The sequence below is a fragment of the Simochromis diagramma genome, unplaced genomic scaffold (genome assembly GCF_900408965.1).
Source record: "Simochromis diagramma unplaced genomic scaffold, fSimDia1.1 OVJJ01000205.1, whole genome shotgun sequence".
NCBI classification, from domain to species: Eukaryota; Metazoa; Chordata; class Actinopteri; order Cichliformes; family Cichlidae; genus Simochromis; species Simochromis diagramma.
In genome coordinates, this window is record NW_024386782.1 from 17,305,029 (window position 1) to 17,331,279 (window position 26,251).

The following is a 26,251-nucleotide window of genomic DNA, read 5'->3' on the forward strand; positions in this document are numbered from 1 at the left end:
TGCAGTTAGTCATTTTTTTGAGGGGGGGGGGGGGGGGGGGGGTTATTTCGATGAAAAAAGATTGTTGCACTGATGAATATGTGTGTAATTACGCCTTCAACAATCTGATGCATTCACATAGAAAATGCACAGGAGTGAGTGCAGGTTTGTGGAAGCTGCTAACTTCCTAGCATATTTGAAGTGGCTAGGAAGGACATCTACCTTCTAATCACATTTCACATATGTGGTTGTTAGAAACATATGTGGTACGCAAAGGAGAAGAAAAGTGTTGTATCACTTGTAGGGACATAAAATTCATGTCTGCGTGAAGGTTCATAGCTACATTTTATTGTTAGAGACGGAGTTCCCTTTAGCAAAGAAGCAAAAAATGCAAAGAAAATGCAAAGAAAAAGAGACAACACCAATAGCATCACAGACTCAAGTGTGCATAAACATGTTTGTTTGTTCCCATACTGTCGCACTTACTTATTGTGAGCAGATTAGATTAGATTAGACACATGACTGTTCAGGCTCTGGACTAGATTATAAATAATAAACTGAATATAAGTTAACATTATGCCGTCTAATTTTATGCTCAAATGTCCTAAAATCACTCTTTCCCTCTGATAAATTTAGAGTTTATTTACTAACCATCAGATTCCAATCTTAGATCTACTTCAAAGGCAGTTTTGCTAATGCTGGCTAACAGCAGCAAAAACAGCAACGCTTACCAAGAGAAAAGTTCAACATATCCTCATCAACTCACCTCAGTATTGCTGTTATTGGTCAGAACTGAGCTTCACTGACTAATCAACTCATGTATGAATCTTTTACAAAGGTTCATAACCTCTTTCAGTTTAAATAAAGGTGGCTGTTTCCCACCCAGCATTGATAGTGGACTGACAGCCTACATAACAGGAAAAACCTCAAAGGCAAATCTGGTCAGTCACTTTGCTAGCTCAGTACACACATTACAGACAAATGGCAGCCAGAGGTTTTGATTTAACTGATTTCATTTAAGTGTTGATATTATTCAAATAAACTCATTACAAAAAGTAAGGACATTTGTGTGTTGTTGCAGCAATTATTATGTTGCTGTAATGATTGTTCAGCAGAGTTGAGTATGTGGGCTGAATAACTGACCTGGAAAACTTCTCCGTTATCCAGGTCATGATTGTTTAAGGAGCTTGGAAAGACAGAGTATGGACTACTTTAAGTTTCTTGAAGATGTTTTTTTACCTGTCATCCAAGAGGCTATGTCAGAACTGAGGAAGCCCCTCGAGTGAGAGGTGAAACATCTTCAGGAAACTTAAAGAGGTCTAGACGCTTTCTTTCCAAGCTCCTCAATCTGCTGCTGAACCCACAGATGCATTACAAATGTGGCACAATTTAAGTGGAAATAAACAGGCATTCCAACACAGTAAGATTTATCGCCAACAAACATTGTTACAACAAAGAAATAATCCACCAAACTCAATTTCCTTATTTTTTGTGCTAAGTTAAAGTAAAAATATGGTGTGTACAAAATGTATTTTTATACCAACAGAAAGAAACACACCAGCTGGTTGCAGTCATTATGGAGAAGTCGTAATTTAACGTTTTTGATCTCTCTTGTCTGACTAAACCATACTATAGCTAGGAATATGCATTTGAATTAGGAGGGGTAAGAAAATAAAACTTAGTTGACTGCAATCTGCAATCTACTGACATATATTGGTGAAACTTTACACACTGTAATCACAGGAATCTTTTGGGCAGTAGATTTGGAGGAGCGACCAAATAATTGCGGCACTTTTAAAGCAGAACAAGGAATGTTTCAGAATCAGAATTCAGTTCCACCAGCTTGATGTGCCATAAAAGTGACGCGTTTGTGTGGAAGTGATTCGTAGTATTTGTGTTGGTAAGAAATACCAGACCTTCAAACTCAATACCAATACACAAGAAAACACCCAACACTGCTTTTCAGACCACAAAGTGGAAAATGACACAACGAATGACATCAATGATAAAATCTAATCTAATTATTAAAAAATCAAATCAATCCCAGACTTAAGGAGAAATCACTTTTTAGACACAAATAATTGTATTATCCTGTTAAGTCACACTTTCTGTTAATGTTATAGACAGGCAGGACTGATACGATATACTGCCCAGCTCCCATTTTATCATTGGTCTTTTATTATTAGCCAAAGCTGCTAGCATCTATCTGAATGATAACCTAACTGGCAGCTAATAAGGCTATGCTAATAGCACTGGTCTTTTGTTTGCTACTGGGAATTTCAGACCTGCTCAGTTTTTCTTTTCTACATTGATTTCTGCTATGAAATTCAATTTAAGCTTGCATGTCATGTTTTTGAGATACATATCAACGACATTTTGACACTTTTGAATATTAACATATATGGAATTTTAGCAATTTCCCTCCAAAATTGTTGAAATGTGTTTAATCTAAAAGCAGAGCAGAAGATGACACTAGAGATCCGTTAAAACATATTTCTGTCAATTTAACTGAAAATAAAATTAGGTCAGCGTGCTAAAAAAATGTTTGAGGCACTTGCTTTTGTCCTTGTACTGCACATCCTTCTCTCGTTGCAAGCACCAGCGGTAGCCACCTCATCATACTCGGATCAAATGTTCACTGATATCGTTTTTTTCGTCGTGTTTATATCTGAATGAAATCTTTCCCCGCGTTCATTGCTGACATCGCCCAGGTTTGGTGAAAAAACGTTGAGATGAGAATGTAAGAAGTGGCATTCTGGGACTCATTAGCTGGTACACGTTCAGCATGCTATCACAAGCTCAGCGTATCTCTCTGCTCTGTGATTACCAAGAAAATTCTGGGTGACCTGCACAAATGTTTCCCATGTTTCTTTTCTTTTGAACTCATCATGAAGAATCAGTTCACACATTTCAGTAAAAACAAACACTTTCCTTAATTTTGATGTCACTTTTCTCGAGATCAAAGTTTTTTTCTTAAATGCTGAAACACATCGCCGTTTCTGTCCAGTCATCTGAGCTGTCTAACACTTGGATTATCATAACTAAACAACTGAACTTTGCAGGAAGAGAAGACGGCACTGTTGGTCAGATGATTACTATCTGATTACCTAATCAGATGTTAATTTTTAGAATCAGCTGGAATCTGAGTAGCATTTTTTTACCACCCTGGTTTGCATATAAAAATTGTATTTCACTTGCTTCGCTTTCAGCAGCTTAGATAAGCCAAATCAGCATTTAGATTGAGATTTCATCTCGCATCCAGCAAATGAAAGTCCAACAAATACCCTTTTCTAGCTCTATTTCTGTTCTCCACCACTCGAAATGGCAAGTTGCTACCTGTTTCTTTCTTTTTGGTCTGCTTGATGCTGAGATATTAGAGTATAGTGGGATTTTCCAAGCACACCTCTGTGCTGTAACTAAAAATTGCACTATGGCTGTTTTCACACATGAACTTCGGAGGTCAAGATATTGTTTGGAGTAGTCCTTTCTCAAATCTAAGATACCTTCTCACTCCTGAACATACCTCCTTTTGTTGTGGCTCCTGGTTGACTATTCAGACATGTTCTCACATAAAACTCCTTCTGGTAATATAAAATTTGGGGCTATGGCGCATGTGTGAAAATGCCTTGTGAGAACGGTGAGAGTGGAGCAAAAAGATAAACCGTTTAAATCTCAGTAAAGCTGACAGAGCAGCAGGTTTAGCGGATAATTCTCTGCAGGCAGATCTCTATGAGAAACCCACCTTCACAATATTATTTAATGGTATTTTTGAAATGTAGACAATACTACTTTGTGACTAATATTATTAATCTACACCTGTTAGAGATCTGAAGAAACTTTCAACAAATCTTTCACACATCTGTTGCTCATTTATTTAGATCTATACAAGGACGTACAAATAATATTCCACATTACTACAAATCACTTCCACACGAATGCGTCACTTTTATGGCCGAACATGAAGATGGTGAAAAGGAATTCTGGTTAAACATTTCTTTCTTCTTTAAAAGAAAGTGCCACACTTTATTTTGGTGCCCCTCCAAATTTCCTGCCCAAAAGATTCCTGTGATTGAAGTGTGTAAAGGTTTCACCGCTATTGCAGTCAACTAATTTCCGTTTTCTTACCCCTCCTAATTCAAATGCATAATCCTAGCTATGGTGTCTTCTATAGGACACCCATTTTAAAATGTATTCCACTACAGATTACAGATTACATGCCCCAAAATGTATTTTGTAACGTATTCCGTTATGTTACTCAATGAGAGTAACGTATTCTGAATACTTTGGATTACTTAACATATTATCAAGCGTTTTACAACTACATGAATGTACTATTGCTGTGTGATTTATTACTATTACTGAAGGCTATTCGCCATACAAATACCGACTAGATTTTTAAATCTTAATATAAAATGAGTAACAGTAGTGTGGACACAGCGATCTCGTATACAAAACTATTCTGTACGTATATAAAACAGGTCCGCGGCTCTGAACCGTAGTAAAGGGACCTCTGGCTAATACCTCGGGTTCGTGTCGGGCTCGTAGCTGAAAAATAGCTTTACTTTGTTGTCTGGGTCAACTTTGCTAGTGAGAGACAAAGAGAGGCGTTGAAAGGCTGCTCCAACGGAGCTTATTGTTTCAGAGGAAAACACGAACACAGCATACAGTCGAGTCTTAATAGCTTACTTACAACTGGGCTACACTGCCCATGAGGCTACATTCTTTAGGGCTATGCCTGTAACACTCTGCCTATTGCCTTCATATTAAATAATTTTTTGAATAATAATTTAAAAAAATATTTCTTCACATCATTATGCGGGCTGCAAGTAGAGGTGACATGGGCCGCGAGATTGAGATACAGGCATTAGAGCCTCTTAATGCGTGTTTTGTTTGGGTTTTCATCCGGCGTGGAATTACCAAAAATAGAAAGGGGACAGCCTAACATATGAAACAGGAAAAGACCGCCGTGTAATCCCTTTATTTCAACAAAGTAACTGTATTCTAAATACCACCTTTTTAAACGGTAACTGTAATGGAATACAGTTACTCATATTTTGTATTTTAAATGTGTAACGGCGGTACATGTATTCTGTTACTCCCCAACACTGAGGACAAGCAAGTTTAAGTTAGCCAAGGGAGCTTAAAAACATTAAATTAATGCTACTCCATAATGACTGAGGTCAGCCGGTGTGTTCCTATCACTGCTGGTGTAAAAATACATTTGATTCATGTTTTTTTGCCATTTCAATTTTCCCCGCAAAAGTCTCAAAAATGGTGTTGAATATTTTCTTGGGTATTCGTATTGACTTTGAAGTTCTGTTACTGTGCCAATCCTAATGGAGCCAGAACTATTGTGTTCTTTAAAATCCTAACCATAAGTGCAATATTGTGCCCATCTCAACATAGGCTTTAGCAAAATGTTGTGACAGCAAGTAGAAACACTAAAAACTTTCATTTCAAGATGGATGTTTTGGGTTTCCCCTCAAGTTCATTAATGTTTTCTTGCAGACCACAGGTAAGGCTTTTGTGCTTGATCATGAGCACTTTAATCTCTGCTACACAGGACTGTTGTTGGGAGTACTCCTCATATACCTGTCAATGATTCTGCATTAAACGTGCACCTTTTAAGATGCGAATAGTAGGAACAACAAACCGTGAAACTAATTCACTGTCAAGTTTCATGAAGAGGCTGCTTGTGTATCTTAATTATACCCATGACCCGTGTGTAATTAAAGAGGACACCTTTTGGCTATTTATTTAGTTCAAAGAGAACACAGAGGGAAGAGGGGGGAAAGCCCTAATTGTCTCATTAATTACTCTCCACATGAAATAATGACCAAACCAAGGTATCCACAGCTCTTTTGTAACTGACAAAAGAGAGCAGAGGAGGGGTGGCAGCAAAATAAAACATGCTTTAACCTCTTTTCACAAACAGGCATTGTGTTGGAAGAGAGGGAGACAAAGAAAAAGAGGGCAAATGAGATCAGGGGCAGGAGCAGGAGGGGAAAAAAGTGGTAAATACGCAATTGAAAGAATAAAAAAGGCTGAGATTGAAAATTATAAATACAGAGCAAATCAAAGAGAGGGAAGCGAGACAGAAGGAGAAAATATTGGCTGTGAGGTATCGTGGTGTTTGTCCAGGCTTTCTGGACTCTGCCCAGTTCTCTCTCCCACCAACATGGTAAATAGGCTGTTTTAACACACTGTTCAGGCACTGAGACACAAACAAACCAAATCAACACTAAATTAAAGACTCCTCGGGGAGACCACAGACTAACATCAGAGGGGGTGCTTTGGAAAGCCAGATTCAGCAATTAAGTGTTCCAAGAGAGGTCCTGGAGTCTCGCGCCAGTTTCCAGACCTGCTATATTGCCATGGCTGTAATTAGATGAATAAAAGAGGAAATGTAGTGTAGCTTGTTTTCTTGCTTTTGTTTACTGCTACCATTGGGAGCAAGTGACACTTTATTAGCCTGAATATGTCTTTTATTGAGGCAGTAGAGGCCTAAGAAATGAAAACTTCCCAAATAAACCCCATTAATATTTGCATCTTGAGACCTATGCTGTGAGTGTATTTCTTTATTTATCTCGTGAGATACACACACAGACACACACACTCACCCCCTCCTCATACTTGTTTGATCTAAAATGGGCCCAATATCCTCCAGCTAAGCTGGTCAAAAGGATAATGCAGGGGCACTTTGAAGGGCAGCGTCTCACTGCCCTTTGCTTGCCAGCCACGAACATGCTGGAGCCACGCCTTACTGAGTGCACAGCTCAGAGCCCTTTACGGGCAAACTTTAAATCTGCACAGCCAAGCAGCTGCGTGACAACGCTTATTTATACCCTCAACTGAATTTTTTTGTATGTATTTTCTTCCCCCTACTTCACAGCTCACACACTTCACTATTCTATCATCAGAGGCCCTCAGTCTTGTCAGAGAGAGGTGAACTAATGGGCCGCGGCTGAGCAGCCTGAGCTCAGAGGCTATCAGTTCCCCCTGGAAGGCCAGGAAGGCAGAGAAAAGGAGAAAGGGGAGGTCCTTCTGTTCTTTAGCCTCTATATTTCTTCTTCTTCTCCTTGGGATCACCAACTGCCCTCAGTCTGTTGGTTATCCCTTCCACCATACTGGGCCTTGCTGTCTTTAGAGCAGGGGAAGTGGGACCGTTTGGGGAGGTTAGCACCAATAAGCTTATAAAGACATAAAATTAATATTGATCAGAATTGTAACTATGGTTAAGGAAGTGATTCCTCCACACGTATCTTCTGTACTGCTATGTCCCAACACGATGCAAAGCAGGTTTCTCAACTCTACTCCCACAGAGGTCCATTATCTTGAGACTAGTGTTATATCCTCATAATACTGTGGCTTATCTGAAAAAGAAGGCAAGCAATAACAGTTGCTTAAGCAGCTGATAACATGAAAGTTAGAGGAAATGGTCTTGCACTCATTTAGAAGGTCTTATTTTGGCCTCTATTAAAGAAGCCCTCTGTAAAGCTGGAACATCTTTCTATTTGTCACCGACTGAAAAAAACGGTAGCTGTTCAGCACTGTAAATAGAGCTCAGTTGAACCAAGTATTCCTTTAACCTTAACTAGAAATGGCTTTATGAATTTCTGCACAGGTAAAATTTTAACCATTAGAGATAAAATATTAAAAGCCGTCCCACAGATGTGCCTTTAGGTACAGCAACTCTAATAACTACTGATTCTACTTGGATTCTTTCGCTCTGATCAGTCTGCATTATTTTCAATAATGTCTTCCTTTAAATCATTAATATGCATTTTAGACCCCATTCCTAAAAGACTGGTCAGGTTTCACCATTAATTAATGCTTCAAATGCATCTATCTTAATAACAGGCTTTTAAGGTGGCAGTAATTATACAAATACTTAAAAAGGCATCACTTGATTAAGCTGCCTTACCTAATTATAGACAGATTTCTAACCCTTCATTTATTTCAAAAAAATGTTGAACGAGTAGGTGTAAAACAGTTAACTGATCATTTATAGAGGATTTGATTATTCAGTCAGGATTTCGAGTCTTCTTTACACACAAAGGTTTATTATGGAGTTCCACAGGGTTCTGTGCTAGGACCAATTCATTTTACATTATGCATGCTTTCTTAGGCAATATTTTTAGAAAACACTGTATACATTTTGAAAGCTGAACAGATAACACCCAGCTTTATTTATCCATGAAGCCAGATGAGACAAATTAACTAGTTAAACTACAGGCATGTCCTAAAGACATCAAGGCCTGGATGACCTCTGATTTCTAAATTCAGATGTAATACTCAGTCCTAGCTGGGACTAGAAAATGAGAGCACATTTCTCCCCTATTAGCTCATCTTTAATGACTCACTGTTAAATTCAGAAATGAATTTAAAACCCTTCTCTTTATATGGAAAATATTGAATAATCAATCATATCTTAAAGACCTCATTTGACCTTATTACCCTAACAGTTCAATATCCTAACAGAGAACTTCACTCACAGACTGCATGCTTACTTGTGGTTCCTAAACTATCAGGACAGATGTAGGCTTAAAACTTGCCTTTTTTGTTAAAGCTTATAGCTAGAGCTGGATCAGGTGTCCCTGAACCATCCCTTAGTTATGGGCTAGGCTGCTGGAGGGCTTCCCATAATGCACTGAGCATTGTTTTCACTCACTTCTTCTCGTTGTCTATGTGTTTATACAGCACTCTGCATTTAATGATTAGTAATTATTAAACTCTGGCTTTCTGTCCTGTAGTTTGCCTTTTTTCCTCTCTCTATAAAGTCCTTAAAGTACAGCCTTGCAGAACCATTTCTATGGTGGACCATTACTCTGAAATGCTAACTTTGAAATCTTTAAACATTTTCCCAGTGGCCTTACAGCCATAACTAAGTTTAATGTGATTAACCCTCAGAAAGCCCTGAAACACATAGTCAGAAATGTTAATAGATGCCATGCTACCATGAAGACCCATGTACCAATGAACCACTCGCTAATCAGGAATCTAATTTGTCCAACAAAATCAAATTAACGTTATCATAGATTAAAGGGCCATCAGACTAGGATGACCTTGTTGTTGATTGTGAACCTGTGATAAGGCCTCTTTCAGAATAGAATAAAATGTCCAAATAAAAATTTTCCAGCAGAAACAGTCGGTCGGTCTGTACAACCGTAGATAACACAAGTTAGCACAGCGAGGCTATTCTGAGAGGAGCTTTCCTAGGCCAGGTTGTGACAGTTGTGTCCCACTCCATAAGCTGGAGGCCATTTAGTAACAAAGATGACCAGCGCGAGGTGCCAGAGCCGGTCTGTCAAACAAATGTTCCACGAGCCCCGGGCCACGCTAGGCTCAGCTAAGAACAGACAGAGATGGTCCTGGGGACGGGGCCTCCCCGCTCCTCAGCTTCAACGTGCAAGCTGGAGTGCAGGCTGCACCTTCCGTCGGGACCACTGTGAATAGAGGTGTAATTGGCCATATCCAGTGATAGATGGGTGTTCAACCTTTGTTGCTCATCAGTGGCAGGATACACAGAGGCTTGTCTCACAATATGAGGTTGATTGTGCAGTCTATTAAACACCAGTCTCAGGAGGAAGTGTTTCTCCTTGGAATGCTGGAGCTTAGAAGAATCTCCAGAAAGATCTGATTTAAAAATCGGCTCGTGCTCAGTGATTGCCTATTATATCCCAGAGACAGTAAACATGATTTAAAAATTGATCACGCTTAATTAATTGCTTTCCTCAGCAGAGACGACTAAAGAACTAGACTCAGTAAATTGTTAGAAAATCACAACCTTTTGTTTCTCAGAAGCATAAATCAAAGCTGTAAATTATAGTTTTTATTTCATTCCAAACCAGTTATCATGTTATGCAAATTTCTGGTTGTATGATACATGCAATAATTATGTAATTATGAAAAGCATTTCATCCTAATACAAAGAGTCTGCATGACAAGATACAGACACCTGCATGTCGCCCAGAGGGTCTTTTTGAAGAGAAGGTAAATGTTCCTGTTGAAACTAGAAGGGCTGAATGCATTGTGAGCGTCGTGTTAAAGAAGAGTCAACTACACAATAGGTTTGTGATGTTGATTTCTATAAACCATTTCTATAAATCAACAGGGTGAAAATTGAGACACAAACAGGTGATGCACATTTCAAGAACAGAGTTTTGAAATTCAGGCAGATAGAAAAAATGCCAGCAGTGGATTAGTGGAGGAAAATAAAGACATGCATGAAGAAATGAAATTGACTTTGCTCAAGGAAGTTTCCCTTTACACGTGAGAGCAGCAGAACAAAAATGAACAAATTAATAAATAAGTGGTGGCTTTTGTTGAGGGCTTTTAACATCCCCTAACAGTTGAGAGAAGCAGGAAAAATGAGCGATGCTCGTTAACTCTGACCCAAATCCTAAGAGACAGTGGGAGCTGTTAAAACACGGAGCAGATTGGGGAGTCTGCGTGACCTAGATAGCATTGGTTTTGAAAAGCAGCCGTACTTCACATTAAATCGCTCCTACGTCTAATATAATGAGGCATATCTCCCTGGTCGGTAATGAAAATTACATTCTGATAAGGTTCTTTGTGACATAGAAAATACCTCTCTCACCACTGACACTCCGAGGCTCTGTCTGAGACGCAGTTGGTAAAGTGCGCCTTCGTCTGGACTTGGGTGGCATTATCTGGCTCGTAAGCGCACATGAATGGTGACACATGGGCTAGATATCCAGAAGAGAAGCGGTAGTGATGAGACAGCCAGTGGCCAACTGTTGTTCAAAGACATTATATGTGTCTACAATTGACTTTGGAGACTAGTGGATTAATGTTACACTCACACTGGGAAAAACAGTGATTGGAAGCCGCGGTATGACCAAAAGTATTACAGCTGTGTGCAGTGAACTTGTGTGAAGTTGCATATCAAGGGAGTATATGTGACCAGTCGCAGTCACCTACCATCTTCAATGCATCTTTGGCGTGATGGTAGTAACACAGGAATAAGACAGAGTCAGTCTGCTCTCAGTTTGTGGTCAAATCAGGTCAAGTTGGTGATTATATGCAATCTATTTGTGATAATATGGTAACTGACTGTAAGAAAGTGCAGCCAAATAGTGATAGATAGTGATGTGGTTGCTGCAGGGCAGCAGTTTAACTACAAAATGACAGGTTTTTACTTTTACATAGGAATATAATTATAGTACAACCTCTTAGCAACCAATAGAGCCGAGTCCCATGCTGCAAAGAGACGTGTTGAAAATGAGTTGTGCTTGTCAATGTAGACTGACTCAATTCATTTCAGTTCAATTTTATGTATGTAGCCCCAAATCACAACAACAGCCACCTCAATGTGCTTTATATTGTACGAAGAACCCCAACAATCAGACAACCCCCAGTGAGAAAGCACTTGGCGACAGTGGGGAGGAGAAACTCCCCTTTAACAGGAAAAACCTCTGGCAGAATCAGGCAGCCATCTGCCATGACCAGCTGGGGGTGAGGGGAGGAAGACTTATACTGATTTGCAATGTGTGGGCAATCTGTCTGTGTTAATGAATAAGAAGATAATTATTTGTAAACCTTAGCCAGTCTGTCTGAAAGCGTTTGCATTTGAACTGTTGCAGTACTAGAGCTTTCATAGATAAAGCTGTTTTATTGAGCTTGTGGGCAGACAGGAAACACCTCTAGGCTCAGACAGCACTTATATAAAACAAATTTAAAAATTTATTTTCTAGACTGGGCATAAAAGATGGACACTGTGACTGTGCCACTCATGCGGCAGTATTGCATATATTAGTAGGCAAAATTTGTCCACTGGATACATTGTCTATCCAGGTATGATGATTAATAAATAGTATGAAATGTTTTGAAATTAATCATAAAATGACTAACTGATCACACTCCTACTACACAGACAATGTCACACAATGTCACGCGGGACAATGTGTGGCCGGTGCTCGATGGGCTCCATCTCTTTTCAGGACAGCATAGGCTCAAGGCCTCTTTCTCCAACAATGGCACGTCACCATGCCAACAGAAGCTGTGCCAGCCACAGCGTCAGCTTGGCACAGCCACCGTGTTAGCAGTGGATGATTCAAGGGCATTAAAGCACAGTGTGTGTGTGTGTGTGTGCGTGGGGGGGGGGGTTCTAGTGTATTGGTGGCAGTGCCAGGATTCCCACCACAGTTTGCTCTGAAACAGCCTGTCATTCATTGCTTTCCACTACTTCCCCTCCTCTCATGCTGTTGGCCCGAGCTGGGAGCATTACCAATCCATCTTCTGAAAATTTGTTTTGCATGCACAGAAGCACCGGTCATGCTCTAATGTACTATATTTACTCAGAAGCAGAACATAAAAAACAAGAACATCAAATATTTCCCCACAGGTCTTCTTCAAGGGTGGGCGCCGAACACCAAGCATTTGCTGCACTCTCATTACGGACTGATGATCCAGAAGAGATAATAACATCTTTGTTGATTTGTTAAATTAGTTCCTGCCATTTCGTGTCTTAAATTAATGTTGTAATGAGTGATCAAGGGGCATGTGTCTTTTTAAGTTCTTACCACCTCCACCTTAAAATTAACCATCACCCCCTGTCTCCTTGTCTTGCAGTGCTCAGTGCAAGTGACTGTGATGGGCTGTCAAACCACATCTAAAGTACTCTACCAAAGAATAATATCCACTCCTGACCTACTCTGAAGAAAAATATTTCATTCGATCAATGTCGCAGTCTCCCCCGCAGGGGAATTACTCTTGAACAATAGGTGAACCCTAAGAAAAGAGCAACACTGGACCATGTGATACTTGACCTTCAAAGAAAGAACTCAGGTGCACTCCAGAAGATGTCAAATCGGATCTGAAGCAGCTCTCGAGAGGATCGCCCAGCTCATAATTCAAGCACTTTTTCATGTTTTGTTTTATCATTACTCAAACACCATGGGCCAAAAGTGACAGAACGTAGTTATTTTTGCTGGATCTTCATCTAATGAGGAGTACCAGACATCTCACCATGGATTTGAAGGAGATTTTCTTCACCAAAGAGCAACAGTGAGAAACATCAGAGTGGGGGGGGGGATTGGACACTGGAGGCTTGGAGGATTAGCTTGGAGTGCTGCTAACCCATGGTGGATCTGCTGTGAGTGGGGAAAGGGACTCAGTGGTGGAGGATGTCAGCAGAGGCCGAACTCCAGCCGGGTGTCAAAACCAGCCAGCGAAAGGAGTCCAGGAGGATCAAAGGTATGTTCTTACCTTTGCAACACCAGAGCGTCTGTAACATAGATGCTTGTAATATATCAGGCTTTATTATGTTTGTTTGTCAAATGAGATAAAGGTCTGAGATATAACGTTAAGGGAAAAGTACTTAAAAGACACGAAACGTGACATGACGAAATGGGAACCTGAAAGCTTTCTTATCTTCATCAGGTGGTGAACGTAACTTTTCACCTCTTGGTGAAACATCTTGGATAGAGTTAAATAACGCTGGGCTGCACGGAAAAAGGCTTCACTCAGTCAGGTTTGCCGATAGGCTCCCTGTCTCATCCCGGGGATCCAGATGTAGTAACAGCTATTCCATGTAGCCCCAGGCTTCGGTAGCGACGTGATTTAGGTGTCATGGACAGGGTAATTCGCACTCTGTCGCTTTGATGAACAGCATAAGTGAAGTAATAGGACTAGGCATTCTCAGAACGCTCACTGGGAGATTGAAATGGGATTGAAAAGGCTGCGAGGGGGGAGGAACGAGGAGATAGAGGGGCAGAGAGAGTGGGATTCAAAGGAAGGGAGAGGAAAGTGAGAAAGAAAAGGATGCTTTCTCTTTCTTCTTCCCCCATCTTCATTTTGGCTTTTTTGTTCTCATTTCTCTGTCCACAAATAAAGCCACTCCCAACTAGTCCTGTAAATCTGGCTTCTGCGGGCTCGCTGTAACGAGGCCACGGGGCCAGGTCCTTTGCGGCTGTTTCACTGGCTCTGTCGACTTGCTCAGATAAATGGCCCGCTGGAGGAGGGCCCATCGATTTCAGTTAAGTGGAGGGGGGGGGAGCAGAGCGAGGAGGCAGTTGCACACATGGCCATGTGGCTTATTGGTGGGGACTATCAGCACAGGCTATCAGCCCCTGACTTTACCATGCTAATCACATGTGCTGCAGGGACTATTATCACAATCAGCAAACATGCTATTTAGATCCATATAAATGGAAATCAGGCAACATGAATACAAGCAGACTGTCACGCAGCATGGTGACTTTGAGCCAGCTGGGACGAGGTGAAGGGCACTATCAAGAATCAGGCTGATGATATACAGAGGAGGGGAGAATTATTGGCCACCATGTACATGTCATTTTTTAATAAGTATTTCCGAAGTGCTGTTAAACAGAGCAAGAAATTTTTAACACAGCTTGTCCAAACATCATGGTTTTATTTTGGATGCTTGCATTATTTAGTTTACACACAAACAGAACAATGTCACAAAAACCCCAAACTACAGGTCAACAGGTCAAAATAATTAGCCCTCTTCATGCTAAAAGTCAGTTATGTGGCCTTCTCGCTGGATAACAACCTTAACAACCAACAAGCTTTGTGTTTTGGGTTGTTGTCACGTTGGAAGACAAAGTGTTGACCCAGACCTAGTTTTGGTGCTGACTGCTGGAGGTTTTCTTTCAAAATCCTTACCTGTCCTTTATTTTTTCAGTGCCTTTTTAGTGTGTGAGCTGGCAGCCACATGCCAAATGGTTAGAACGCAGCGTTCCCTGTTTGAGTCTCCCCCGTGGCCCTTTGCTGCATGTCTTGCCCTCTCTTTCTCCCTCATTTCCTATCTATCTCAATTTACTATCCAATAAAAAAGGCCAAAATTAAAACTATTTATCCTTCTTTCTTTATGATTCCTTCCACCTTGACAAGTTTCCCAGTTCCTGACGCACTGAAGCCTACCCACAGCATTATACTCCCACCATCGTGTTTCAGTGTGAGGATAATGTTCTTTAGGCTTAACTGATCTCCCATCTTTCTCAGAGAGTCTCTGTGGCCAAAGATCTCTAGTTTCATCCCATCTGACCAAAGAACGTGCTCCCAGTATGCATAATCTCTCTCCAGGTTGTCCTTCCTGTAGTTGTTCTGGGTCTTTAGAAACATCTCTCTCAAGTTTTCTTTCCTGAGTCGTTGAAATCTTTTGTTTCCTAGCTCTGTATATACTCTATATCTGGAAAATAACACAGGGGGATAATAATATTGACCCTGGTTATTTTGGTTTTTTATCTGAAACGGTTCACTGAGAAGGGACTGAAAAAGAGATGATATCTAGTGAGGCGGAGTTCTCTGTGTGAAAATGCTTTGATAATGTCGGAGGTCAGAAGAGAATGGCCAGACTGTTTCCAATAGGAAGGAGAAGCTAACTCAAATACTTACTTGTTACTACCAAGCTATGCAGAAGAGCATCTCTGAACAGAAGACCTCATCACATGTCATGGGTTACAGTTTGTTCGGACTCAACAAAATTGGATAACAGAAGACTGGAAAATGTTGCCTGCTCTGATGAGTCTCAGTTTTGGTTGCAACATTCAAATAGGCTCAGAATTGTGGGTAAAACATCATGAAAGCATGGATCCATCCTGCCTTGTATCAACGATTCTGGCTGGTGGTGGTGCAATAATGGTGTAGGGGAAATTTTCCCGTGACACTCGGGGGCCCTTTGTGCCAGCTGAGCATTGTTTAAGCACCACGGCTTATCTGAGTGTTGTTGCTGACCATCTCTTTTTGACCACAGTGTACCCATCTTCTGATTGTTGCTTCCAGCAGGATAACCCGCCATGTCACAAAGCTTAGATCAAATTGGTTTCTCGAACATGACAATGAGTTCAATGTACTCAAATGGCCTCCAGATCTTGATCCAATACAGCATCTTTGGGGTGTGGTGGAAGGTGTGATTCACATCATGGATGTGCAGCAAACCTATCTGCAGCAACTGTGTGATTCTATCATGTCAATATGGACCGAAATCTCTGAGGAATGTTTCCAGTAACTTGTTGAATCTATGCCACGAATAGCAAATAGTAATAGTTGTACCTAAAAAAGTTTGTGGTGAGTGTCTGTTTATGTTGATATTGGATAAAATATCTAATCCAGCTTCATTCTGGACCTGGAACCACAAGAGGGCATGACAGTGACAGCCTCATTTGTATTTACTGCTCCCCTTCTGCTTTCCCATTCCCATCAAGTTAAGCTTATTTGCAGACTGTTGGACAGATAGACAATGTCTTGCTTTCTTTTCAAGATTGTAAGTAGAACTTTAGAAGTGAATTTAATGAAAGGAAATGACAGAAAAGTAAAGTTTTGGTCAGTCAGAGCAAGAACTGCAAGCCATGGGCAGATAGACAGACAAAATATTGTGTTTTTAGTTAATGACCTTGACGATGTTGTTGTTTTTTAGCAGCTTTGAATTCATTTTATTATTTTTCATCATCTAGCACCTATGTTCCAAGTGCTATTTCCCTGAATTGTGCAAGGACAGGTTTAATAGGCTGTTAGCTTTAACACTAGGTTTAAAAAAAAAAGGAAAGAAAGAAATATTTTACTATGAAACAAGAGAATAAATGTTCCTATTTAGCCTTTCAGAGACATGATTCATTCCAAAAAAGTCTCATGGCAGTTTATGACATCTCATCTGCAGAATTACGTTCCTACTGCCCGAACATTCGGTGGTGACCTGGCAAACTACTAGGGGTGCAATGATACACAAAATTGACGGTTCGGTTCGGTTCGATACTTTGGTGTCACAGTTCGATATTTTTTCGATACAAAAAATGTTCATGCCTTTTTAATTTGTCATTTATTAAAATTCTAAATATATATTTTTACTCAAAAGTGCAGTTTTTAAATTTAATGTTGCTGAAACAACAAAATAATTAAAAAAATGAATCTATCTGATTGAGAAATCACTCATCTTTGGAAAAAAGAGTTTATTACAGAGAAATGGCTCTTTCCAAAATAAAAGCTATACTATATGCTTCTTCTGGGCTATATTCTCAGCAGCATATTAAACATATCAGGTCACCATAAGGAGAATCATGTGCTAACGGCTGTCTAAATGACTCGGGTAAAGTTTGTAGCATGCGTGCTTGTTGTTTTTGTCTGCTTCCACTTGTCTTTGCACTAGGATGATGTCGGCGTAAATGTGCTGTCATATTCGTTGTGTTCCCACTAGTGCTGTCAGCGTTAATCTCGTTAAAATGACATTAACGCCATAACGCGGCAAATCTCTGTTAACGAGCTACCGCGGATCGCCCCGTGCGTGGGGCTGGACGGCGTCAACACGTTAACAAGCTAACTGCGCTAACACACTAGTTCCCACCAGTTGAGCATTGCATGGGACATCCGACATACTGTTTTACTTTTGTCCATGACGCGCTTACCTTCAGGTTCATACTTCACATGAAAACCAAAATAGTTCCAAACACCAGATCTGAATGAGGGTGGGGGAGGTTCAATTTGCCATGTTGCAATGAGCTTAGCTTCTGTCTTGCTAGCTTGCGCTGCACTCAGTGGATCTGCGCAGTGTTGCCAACTCCTCAGTAAGGAAAATCGCTATTGGCTGTCCTAAAAGTCGCTAGAAGTCGTTAAATGACGTCATCGCCTAATTTGCATAATTGGTCATGCTAATATAATTGTAACCTACGTTGTTGGAGAGAGAAATAACATCATGGAAGAGACATAAAGTGAGTAAAGAACGTTCTAAATGCATTTAGAATTTATTTATAACTACAAATTAAATTTATTTTAGCAATTATTGTTTTTTTTAATGTCACAATTCCAACCCTGCTCCTTTATCCGGGCTTGGACCGGCAAAAGTGACCCGAAATAGGCACTCTGGTGGAGTTACTGTGTGTGTGTGTTTATAAGTAGTTTTAAACCTCGTGATCCACAAAACAGCATAACAGTAAAAGAAGAACTGACTGCGTTACAGTCAGTGCGAGAGCAGCGGCTTCGCTCATTCGCGATTCATTTGCAGTTCGGACGCATAGGTGTGAACATCTTCTGCCCTGATAGCAGCTGGGGAGGACTATTCTCCGCCGTGAGCGCTTTGGAACGGGCGAGGTACCCACGGCAGCACCGCTGCTTGTTGAGAGTAAAAGCGATACCCGCTTTCACGTCAAAAAGTCGTCATAAATAAGTCTCCAATTACACCAGAAAAAGTCGCCAGATTTGTTGCTAGTTGCTTTTTAGAAAAAAAGTCGCTAAGGGGGTCTGAAAACTCGCTAAATATAGCGACAAAGTCGCTAAGTTGGCAACACTGAATCTGCGCTCGACGGTGCAGCCTAGGCGGAGTAGTCGAACGCAGATCCACTGAGCGCTCAACACAGACAGCATCGTCAGAAGAAAAGTTGATAAAATAAATAAAAAATTTTGTATTGTTCGATACATATGCGTACCGAACCGAAAGCGCTGTATCGAACGGTTCAATATCGATACGAGTATTGTTTCACCCCTACAAACTACATGAAGTCGTATATTATGGATGCAAAAAATAGGGAAAATCTTTGAATCCTTTCAAAATGCCACAATATTGCCACTCACAGAATAGAAATAAATTGGAGATAAGTTGCCCATTACAACATAAAAAGATTTGCCCCCTTAGTCATGTCCTGGTTCATCCACTAATGCATCATCGGCCACTTATTATTTAATTGCTTCTGTATCATTTTCATAAAATTCTGATGCATTTGTGATGAATGCGAAACAATTTAGGGTGAACTTGGTTTTTTGCGTGTCCGTTTTGGTTTTGGCACGCACTTATATCACTCTTCATTCTTCTCAAAATGGTGAGGAAAAATTCAAACCTGACTGCAGCAAAGTCTGCCGTCATAAAAACCAAAGCTCCCCTCTACCCATCGTCAGAATTGCTTTACATGCGTGACTTTACTCTATCTCCATAGCAACTGTTGCTCTACCAGTGTAATCTGTGCACCGAAAAAGAGAAAGAAAGCAAAAAAGATTAATTTCAAAAAGAAACGCATGGAGTTGAAGACATGGAAGACACTGAGAGCAGGGGAGAAAAGGGCAGAGAGCAGCAGACAAGCAGCAGAGTAAATCACTGGTCGCCTCCCATACTCTAAGAGGCAATACAAATACTACCCATTCAAATCTATTCAAACACTATTTGCCAAGTCATTTGCAGGTATGCATTTTCCTAACTGTGTCTTGACGTTGCGTCCCCATCAGCTTGGTAATAGCATCATGGAGCCCCCCCTGCCTAAAGTATCATCCCCACAAAATGCCAGCCAGCACACACCGTCTCCTGTGTGTGACTCCACAGCGAGTCACTGATCTATCCAGTGCACTGACAATTTGCACAAAAGCCTTCATTAATCCTGAAACTGCTTTATTGATCAGCCGTTTAGCCAAACCCTCAATGCTGCGTTTAGTGCCAAAGTTTGGTCGAGGAATTTTCAATGTATTTGTTTATTTTTACATCAGTGAGGGCTGGACGGGGAGAGCACGCACCGCTGTTGAGATTTGTAAATGTGCTTCTGTGTGTTTGCTGAGGCTTGTGAAATTTCTTTTGCGCACATGGGGGGAGGCAGATGGCGCGGACAGATTTTACTTTTCTCAGACGAGCATTCTCTTCGCTGCTACTTCAGCCTCCTGCGCTGACAGGAAATACCTGTCTTTTTATTTCAGAGAAAATATCGGCTGCTATTGCATATTTCATTATAGCTCGGAGGATGGTGTGTGTGCGTGTGGATGTGTGTGTGGCTACTGGCAAACAGCGACTTTAAAGGAAAAGGACAGGAAGGCACAGATACACACCCAGAGAGGTTCAAAGGTTAAGCTGCCTCTATGCCCAGATCCCCAACAAAAAGTTTCTTGTTGCCAAGTCCTTATATCTGGAGGGGCACTTCTGACTCTCCATCTGCCGCCATCTGTCCCTTTGCTGTCCCCATTCTAGTGTGGCAAGAAGACGGATGCAACACTGTGATCAGACACGAGCCCTGAAACAGTATGGAGCAGGGTGAACAGTAATTGTTCTCTCCATGGTCCTGGTGCAGAGCCTGCGTGTCACGTGGGAGGATTGGAGCGTTTGATTTAAAGCCTCTGACATCCTGGATTTTAATGCCCGACTCAGTTTTTTAAAAAAAATAAAATCTTTGTAAGACTACTGAGAAGCAAGGGATTTCGGAAATATTGGGAAGCAGGAGACGAGGTCTAAATTTTAACCCTGGACACATGCACTTCAGACCACCAGGCACCAGGACACATAGAGACAAACAGCACACAATACTTCAGGCAATCCACTGTCAGAAAAATTATGAGCATCAGCCTTACGGGCCAGAATCATTGTGAGGACCATTCAACCTTGGGTAATTGTAAATCCAGAAAGCCAGAGGAATATGTGTCACCTCCCGTCACGAACCCATACACACACACACACACACACACCTCGCTTCTCCTCTCTTACAGTGTGTAACAACATGAAACAACATGCCCCTCAGCTCTTTAGTTTTCAAATACAGCACACTCGCTCATCTGGATCTGAACCCAGAGCACGTAGTGAACAAGTTACGCCACTGACTCAAGACTCTCATTTGGTATGCAAGGCCTATTTTTTTTTTTTTGAGGATCTGTGCATAAATCTCTAAATCCTTCCTGAAGTGTGAGGAGGGCCGTATGCGGTATGTAAAGAAACAAATGGCACAAAACATTTGGTTACAGCTCATCTGAGAGAGTTGAACTGAATTGGACCGATTGTATTTAAAATGCATCTGGAGCAGCATGTATTTTACATTACAGAGTATATGACTCGGTAAAATCAGGGTGGAATGCATAATACTGCGCAAACAAACTGCGGTCGCTTTGTGAGCAACGATAATTACCTTCCGGGGTTTAGCAAATAGCACACGTGTGGCTACAGTTCGTATTTTTAGGGAGTTCGTCACTAAATCTGAGCGTCCGTTTCTTCACACGCTGCGGTTGATGTTCAGATGTGCCCATTAGGTGTATAACTCCTCTGGCAGTGAAATAAGTCTAAATTAGACCCAGATTTGACAGTCGCCTGCTTAGAGACTTTAATGACTTTAGCATCCTCAAGCCCTTCCCCCTTTTAGAGAATTGTGCCCTCATGAATTAGTGAAGAAGTGTGCACAGCCAAGACAAGCACTTACATTTCACTAAGATGGGGTGGTGGGCGGGTGGGTGGGGAGAGAGACGCTTCTTAATCTGCCCTTTTCCGTTGTTTCCAATTTTTGTTTTTGACTTGGAAATTGCAGAAACGGAAGACGGGAATTTGGTTAGATGTGGCAGGCAATGGCATTTCTGGGTGGAATAAGCTGATTTTGGCGTAAATGTGACTTTGGAGCACAGCCTGACAGCCTCTGTTAAGGATGTTACACCTTGTCTCGTTGTCGCCCACAGCTTAGCCAGCCCCTTTAATGTGCTGCTAACTGATGTACTGCATGGTCTCCTGACCTAGATTTGAATGAGGAAGAGACTTGAAACTGTTAAATTCTCCAAGGTGCCGGTGACCTTGATTCGAAATCCCTACTATCTCTTTGTGCGACTGCTGCAGGGAGCCGGTGTTTTGCGAGTGACAAAGCCCGCACAGGTTATACAATGTAGACCTACGAGATAACGCTTGAGGCTTGAACCCACATAATCAAAACAGCGAGCGATGAGACAAAATGAGAAAGGTGTCGGTATCAAGGAGATGTCAGGGTGGCTGGAGAGACAGAATAATCAGGAAGAAGGAGGGGAGGGGATGACAGTATAAAGCCTGAGGCCATCCAGACACACACGTGAACACCCCCCACTGCCCCCAGCGGCTCACACCATCAGCCCGCCACCTTCTTGCCACCACCCTACATCCATCACACAGAGAGGGCTTGGGTGGATTGTGGGTGAGCGCTGGACCGAGAAGATTCCTCTCAATAGGAGCCATTCAGGCTGGTTTGTCGCTACCAATAGCACCCATGGGAACTCCAGCCATGGGTAGCAACACTGGAGTAAGCACCCCCTCCCTTCAGTCCTGCCTTTGTGTGTGAATGCCCTACAATGCTCTGCGACAGGTGACTGTGGCGCTGGCTGTTTTTGATGTTCCAGTTGTTTTCTCATTTAGTGCGCCGGCTTTATCCAACTTCATTTTCAATTTCAAGTTCAATTTTCTTTCCATCTTTGCGCGCCGCTGCTAATTTTCTATTCTTTCTGCGTTTCCTATTCCATAAATATTAACACCGGAGCAAAGAGACACACGCGCAAATACGCACGCACCTACGCACAGACACCGCACGCAGAAGCCCACGTACCAAACATGTTCAATTCAGTTGAGCTCACACGTCCTCATTTCCTGTAATCACTCTCTCGTTCTTATTTCTCCGACTCTTGTCTGTTTCTCTTTCTCTTCCTCTGCAGGTCAGGACCGCAGTGAGGCGGGGCTTATTAAGCGTTTCCGCGGAGATGGCGTGCGTTACAAGGCCAAGCTGATTGGGATTGATGAGGTGACAGCCGCACGCGGGGACAAGCTGTGCCAGGACTCCATGATGAAGCTGAAGGTGCAGACTTCTTTGTGTGTGTGTGTCTGAGTCTGTGTGGACATCACTGAGCATCTTCAATCATCTCAGTCAGATTTGGAATAAGCATGCTCAGACATGGCTGTGTTGTCTGTTGCTGAATGAATCACAGGAGCTTGTCTTATCCTGTGTATGACTCACTGAAGGTTTGAACTGACCAGATGGAACAAATGAAAGTCCAGCCTTATTATTCCACAGTGTCCTATAGAAAGCTACTGTAAGGTTGGCTTGTGCAAAACGGAAGCGGCTTTCTACTTTATTTTAATAGGCTGCTTTATTTTTAGTGTTGCTCAAAGCACTTCGCATATATTCATATGTCTTTGTTTTTTCTTTACCTCCGGGGCAAACTGGCTCCCTATTCTGAGAAATACTTAAATCAGTATATCAGTTAAATAAGAGAATTTTCACTTTTCCACATGTGCGAGGAGAGTAACCATCCCATCCCCCCACCCCGATCTGTCTCCTGTATGTTTTCTCGTGTCACTCACACTCTATTTTTACAACCAATTTCATGATGTTACACTTGTGGCACATATGCAAACTGCGATAACATGACCCAGATAATACTTCAGCTAGTTTTCCTTGCAAAATATTGAAAGTAAACTAGATCAAATTCAGCCAGAGAGACAGAGAGAGTCAGAAAATGCCTGCATAAAAAGTGGTGGTTGAACTAGTTGGTTATTCTTGAACTTACTACATAATCTGTGAGTTATTTCTATTATTTTTAAATGGGAAAAAGTGTCAGAGAAGTAAGGTAAATGGTGGGGCTGTGGAGAAGGCTTTATTGGGGATCAGGGGCAGCTCCAGGGCTGAAATCCCCCCCCACCTACAAGCAAGAGGAGAGCGCAGCAGGAGTGAGGCAAATGAAGGGGAGGGTGTGGGACACAAGAAGCAACAACAAACAGGTATGAAGGGCAGCGAGGATTATGATAGGAAGGAGACAGTTTGATGTATGAACTTCTACTTAAAAGGAATTACCTCTATTAAGTCACCTTTCATGAGCTTCTCTCCTCTAAGTGACTGAGCCTGCACATGTTGGATAGACAGATTGGTGAAAATGCTGCCTCTGTTTAGGTTTGTCGATTTAATTTCATGTAAAAGACATAGTAATAGAGACAGAGTACAGAGTAAATCATGTCTATCATTATAATCAGATGCTTAAATCAGGTCTATTTTATTTTTCAGCTTTGTTTTTAATTTTTAGACCGTGGACAGCTTTAGCTTTTGTGGCTCCTGTTGTTGTTGTTTTTTGTTTATTTATTTGTTTGCAGCCAGAAAAAGTGATTATTATCACATGAGTTGTAGTGGCTATTAGCTGACGCTAGCTTGGTTATCAAAGTCTATGTGCATCACACAGACTTGGGTATCCCATATGGAAAAGATATATATAAATCTTATAAAGTTTGTATCTGTCTTGTGTGAAACTTGTATGAAAAGCATATAAGAGTGAAAACAGATATAAGATCCCTTGAAAAATTATATAATGAAACTTGTATGTTTTGGATACTTACTAAAACAATATATGAAAGTAATGAGAAAGTGGCCACTTTCATGAGTAAATCATGTAAGCCTTATATGATTTACTCATGAAAGTGGCCACTTTCATGTAATCACATATAAGTTTTTACTATTTCTTTTCCATATGGGATCTGCCAATGATAATAAGGTTCAATAAAAAAATTATAATTTTACTCAGTAAAAGTGTAAGAAAGACTCTTCGGATGGGCTCTTAGTACTCTTAACATTTCAGCGAGCCATCTTTTTTGGTCAGATAATTATGGGCTCAAAATGTGCTCATAAATATTTTGTACTTGTAAATCAGTTTTGTACTTGTAAATCAGGATTTGTATGTGTAAAAAGAATTTGTGTGTGTGTAAAAAAGATTTGTGCGTGCGTAAAAAAGATATATGTGTGTGGACTTAGCCAAAAAAACCCTGCAAGTTACAACTACGAATTTTGACCCTATTTTTCTTCCTTTCATCTGATTGGTCAATGTCATGTCAATCACAAATGTAACAATCCAATCAGAGAACAGATGGGTTTGGCTGTCGGAGGGGCGCTTTTTTTGAACTGCAGGTCTTTGAAGGGAATAAATGCCCTTTTACATGCCAACCCAGCGTTTTCCTTCATCACCACGAAGGAAAACAGTCTGTGGTCGTCCGAGTTTGGTGATTTTTGTGTCACAGGACTACGTGTTTAATACAGGGACTTCCACAGCCTTTTCAACAGCCCTGCGGACGCAGGGGGGGGGGGGGCAGTGTTTTGGAAATGACAGTCTTCATTACAAAGCTTTCTTCGTTATGAATTAGCATACATGTTTTTATTGAACATTTGAAGAACTAGCAAAAAAACCCCACAAACTCTTGTAGTTCACATAAAGTCAGAGTTAAAAACAACAAGGAGCAGGTGCATCTAGTACAGGTAGAGCTGCTGCAAAAACCCACAGAGCTCAGCAGCCAGCAACAAATTCTGGATCCTTTGCTTTTAGTTAGCAATTAGCATTAGCAGCACATCCTGCGTCTGATGTGAAAGGACTTTTATGCTGCGCACTGTGACTCACAGCAATGGTCCCAGGTCAGCCCTGACTTTGTGTTAAACTAATCCTAAAGTAATAATGGTATTTCTAACCACTGACATACCACAACTTTATCCTTTCAACAGCTGCTGAAAGTTAGGGGACCTAACTGCTATCGGATATTTATATAGAGATTACCCTTCAAAGACCTGCAGTTCAAAAAAGTGCCCCTCCGACAGCCAAACCCATCTGTTCTCTGATTGGATTGTTTCATTTGTGATTGACATGACATTGACCAATCAGCTTAAAGGAAGAAAAATAGGGTCAAAATTCGTACTTGTAACTTGCAGGGGTTTTTTTGGGCTAAGTCCACACACAAATCTTTTTTACAAGTACAAAACCGATTTACAAGTACAAAATATTTATGACCACATTTTGAGCCCATAGATAATTAGATTCTAAAATATCTCAGAAAGCATCAACACCAGAAATGCAGTTAAGAGGTCCAGCTCAATGTTGTATATTAGCTGAGCTGAAGCCTGGCAGACAGCTTGCAGCAGCAGCTGTCTGTCCACCTGCCATTCAAAATGGCCACAAATTAGAAGAGTTATTTACAATTCTTCCCATGCACAATAACTATACCGGGTGAAATAAGGTAATAAGATATTTGAAAGAGACAAAAGAAAATCTTATAGAAGACTGGAAATGCAGTATTATTTTGCTTCAAAGTGTGGCATTTTTGGACAATATTAATGTCTTTGGGGACTGATTCACTATCGAGCCATGAGTTCTGTTTGAAGAAGTTTAGTTTTTGGTATCATTTCATTGGCTTCTTGTCTGTTTTTAGCGCTGAAAGTTGCTGTTTCTTTGAATTTGGCAATTACAGTGATCTGTTTTGGGGGAAACTGCAGCAACTAAACATTTTGAACTGCCTGATGATTTTAAGATTCACACCTCTGATGTGATTCTTATCTTTGGTAATGGTCTTATACAAAATTGATGAATAAAAACCTGGCTTCTCAGAGATAAAGACAATGTACTCTATTGAGGTGTACTGCAAATAGACCGTTTTAATGTAAACCTGTATCATAAAGGCTCTGGTTTTACATTAAAGGAATAAGACAAATGAATGGCAAGTGATATTTATCAGTTGAGCAAAGAAGCAACGCGCAAGCATCACTGCAGTAATTGGCTACAGGATAAGCAGATGAACTGTGAATGCATA

At 41.0% G+C, this 26,251-nt stretch overlaps 1 protein-coding gene across 1 annotated transcript in view; it reads left to right on the forward strand.

Annotated features, from left to right (window-relative positions):
* The window catches only part of LOC120722876 (complement component C8 beta chain-like), a 61,437-nt gene that overhangs the window by 8,756 nt on the left and 26,430 nt on the right, over positions 1-26,251 (forward strand). The window contains exons 2-3 of the mRNA XM_040014023.1: positions 12,574-13,197; positions 22,354-22,493. Coding sequence (XP_039869957.1) covers positions 13,128-13,197; positions 22,354-22,493 — 210 coding nt within the window. The 5' untranslated portion in view covers positions 12,574-13,127. The remainder of the gene's footprint in view (positions 1-12,573; positions 13,198-22,353; positions 22,494-26,251) is intronic.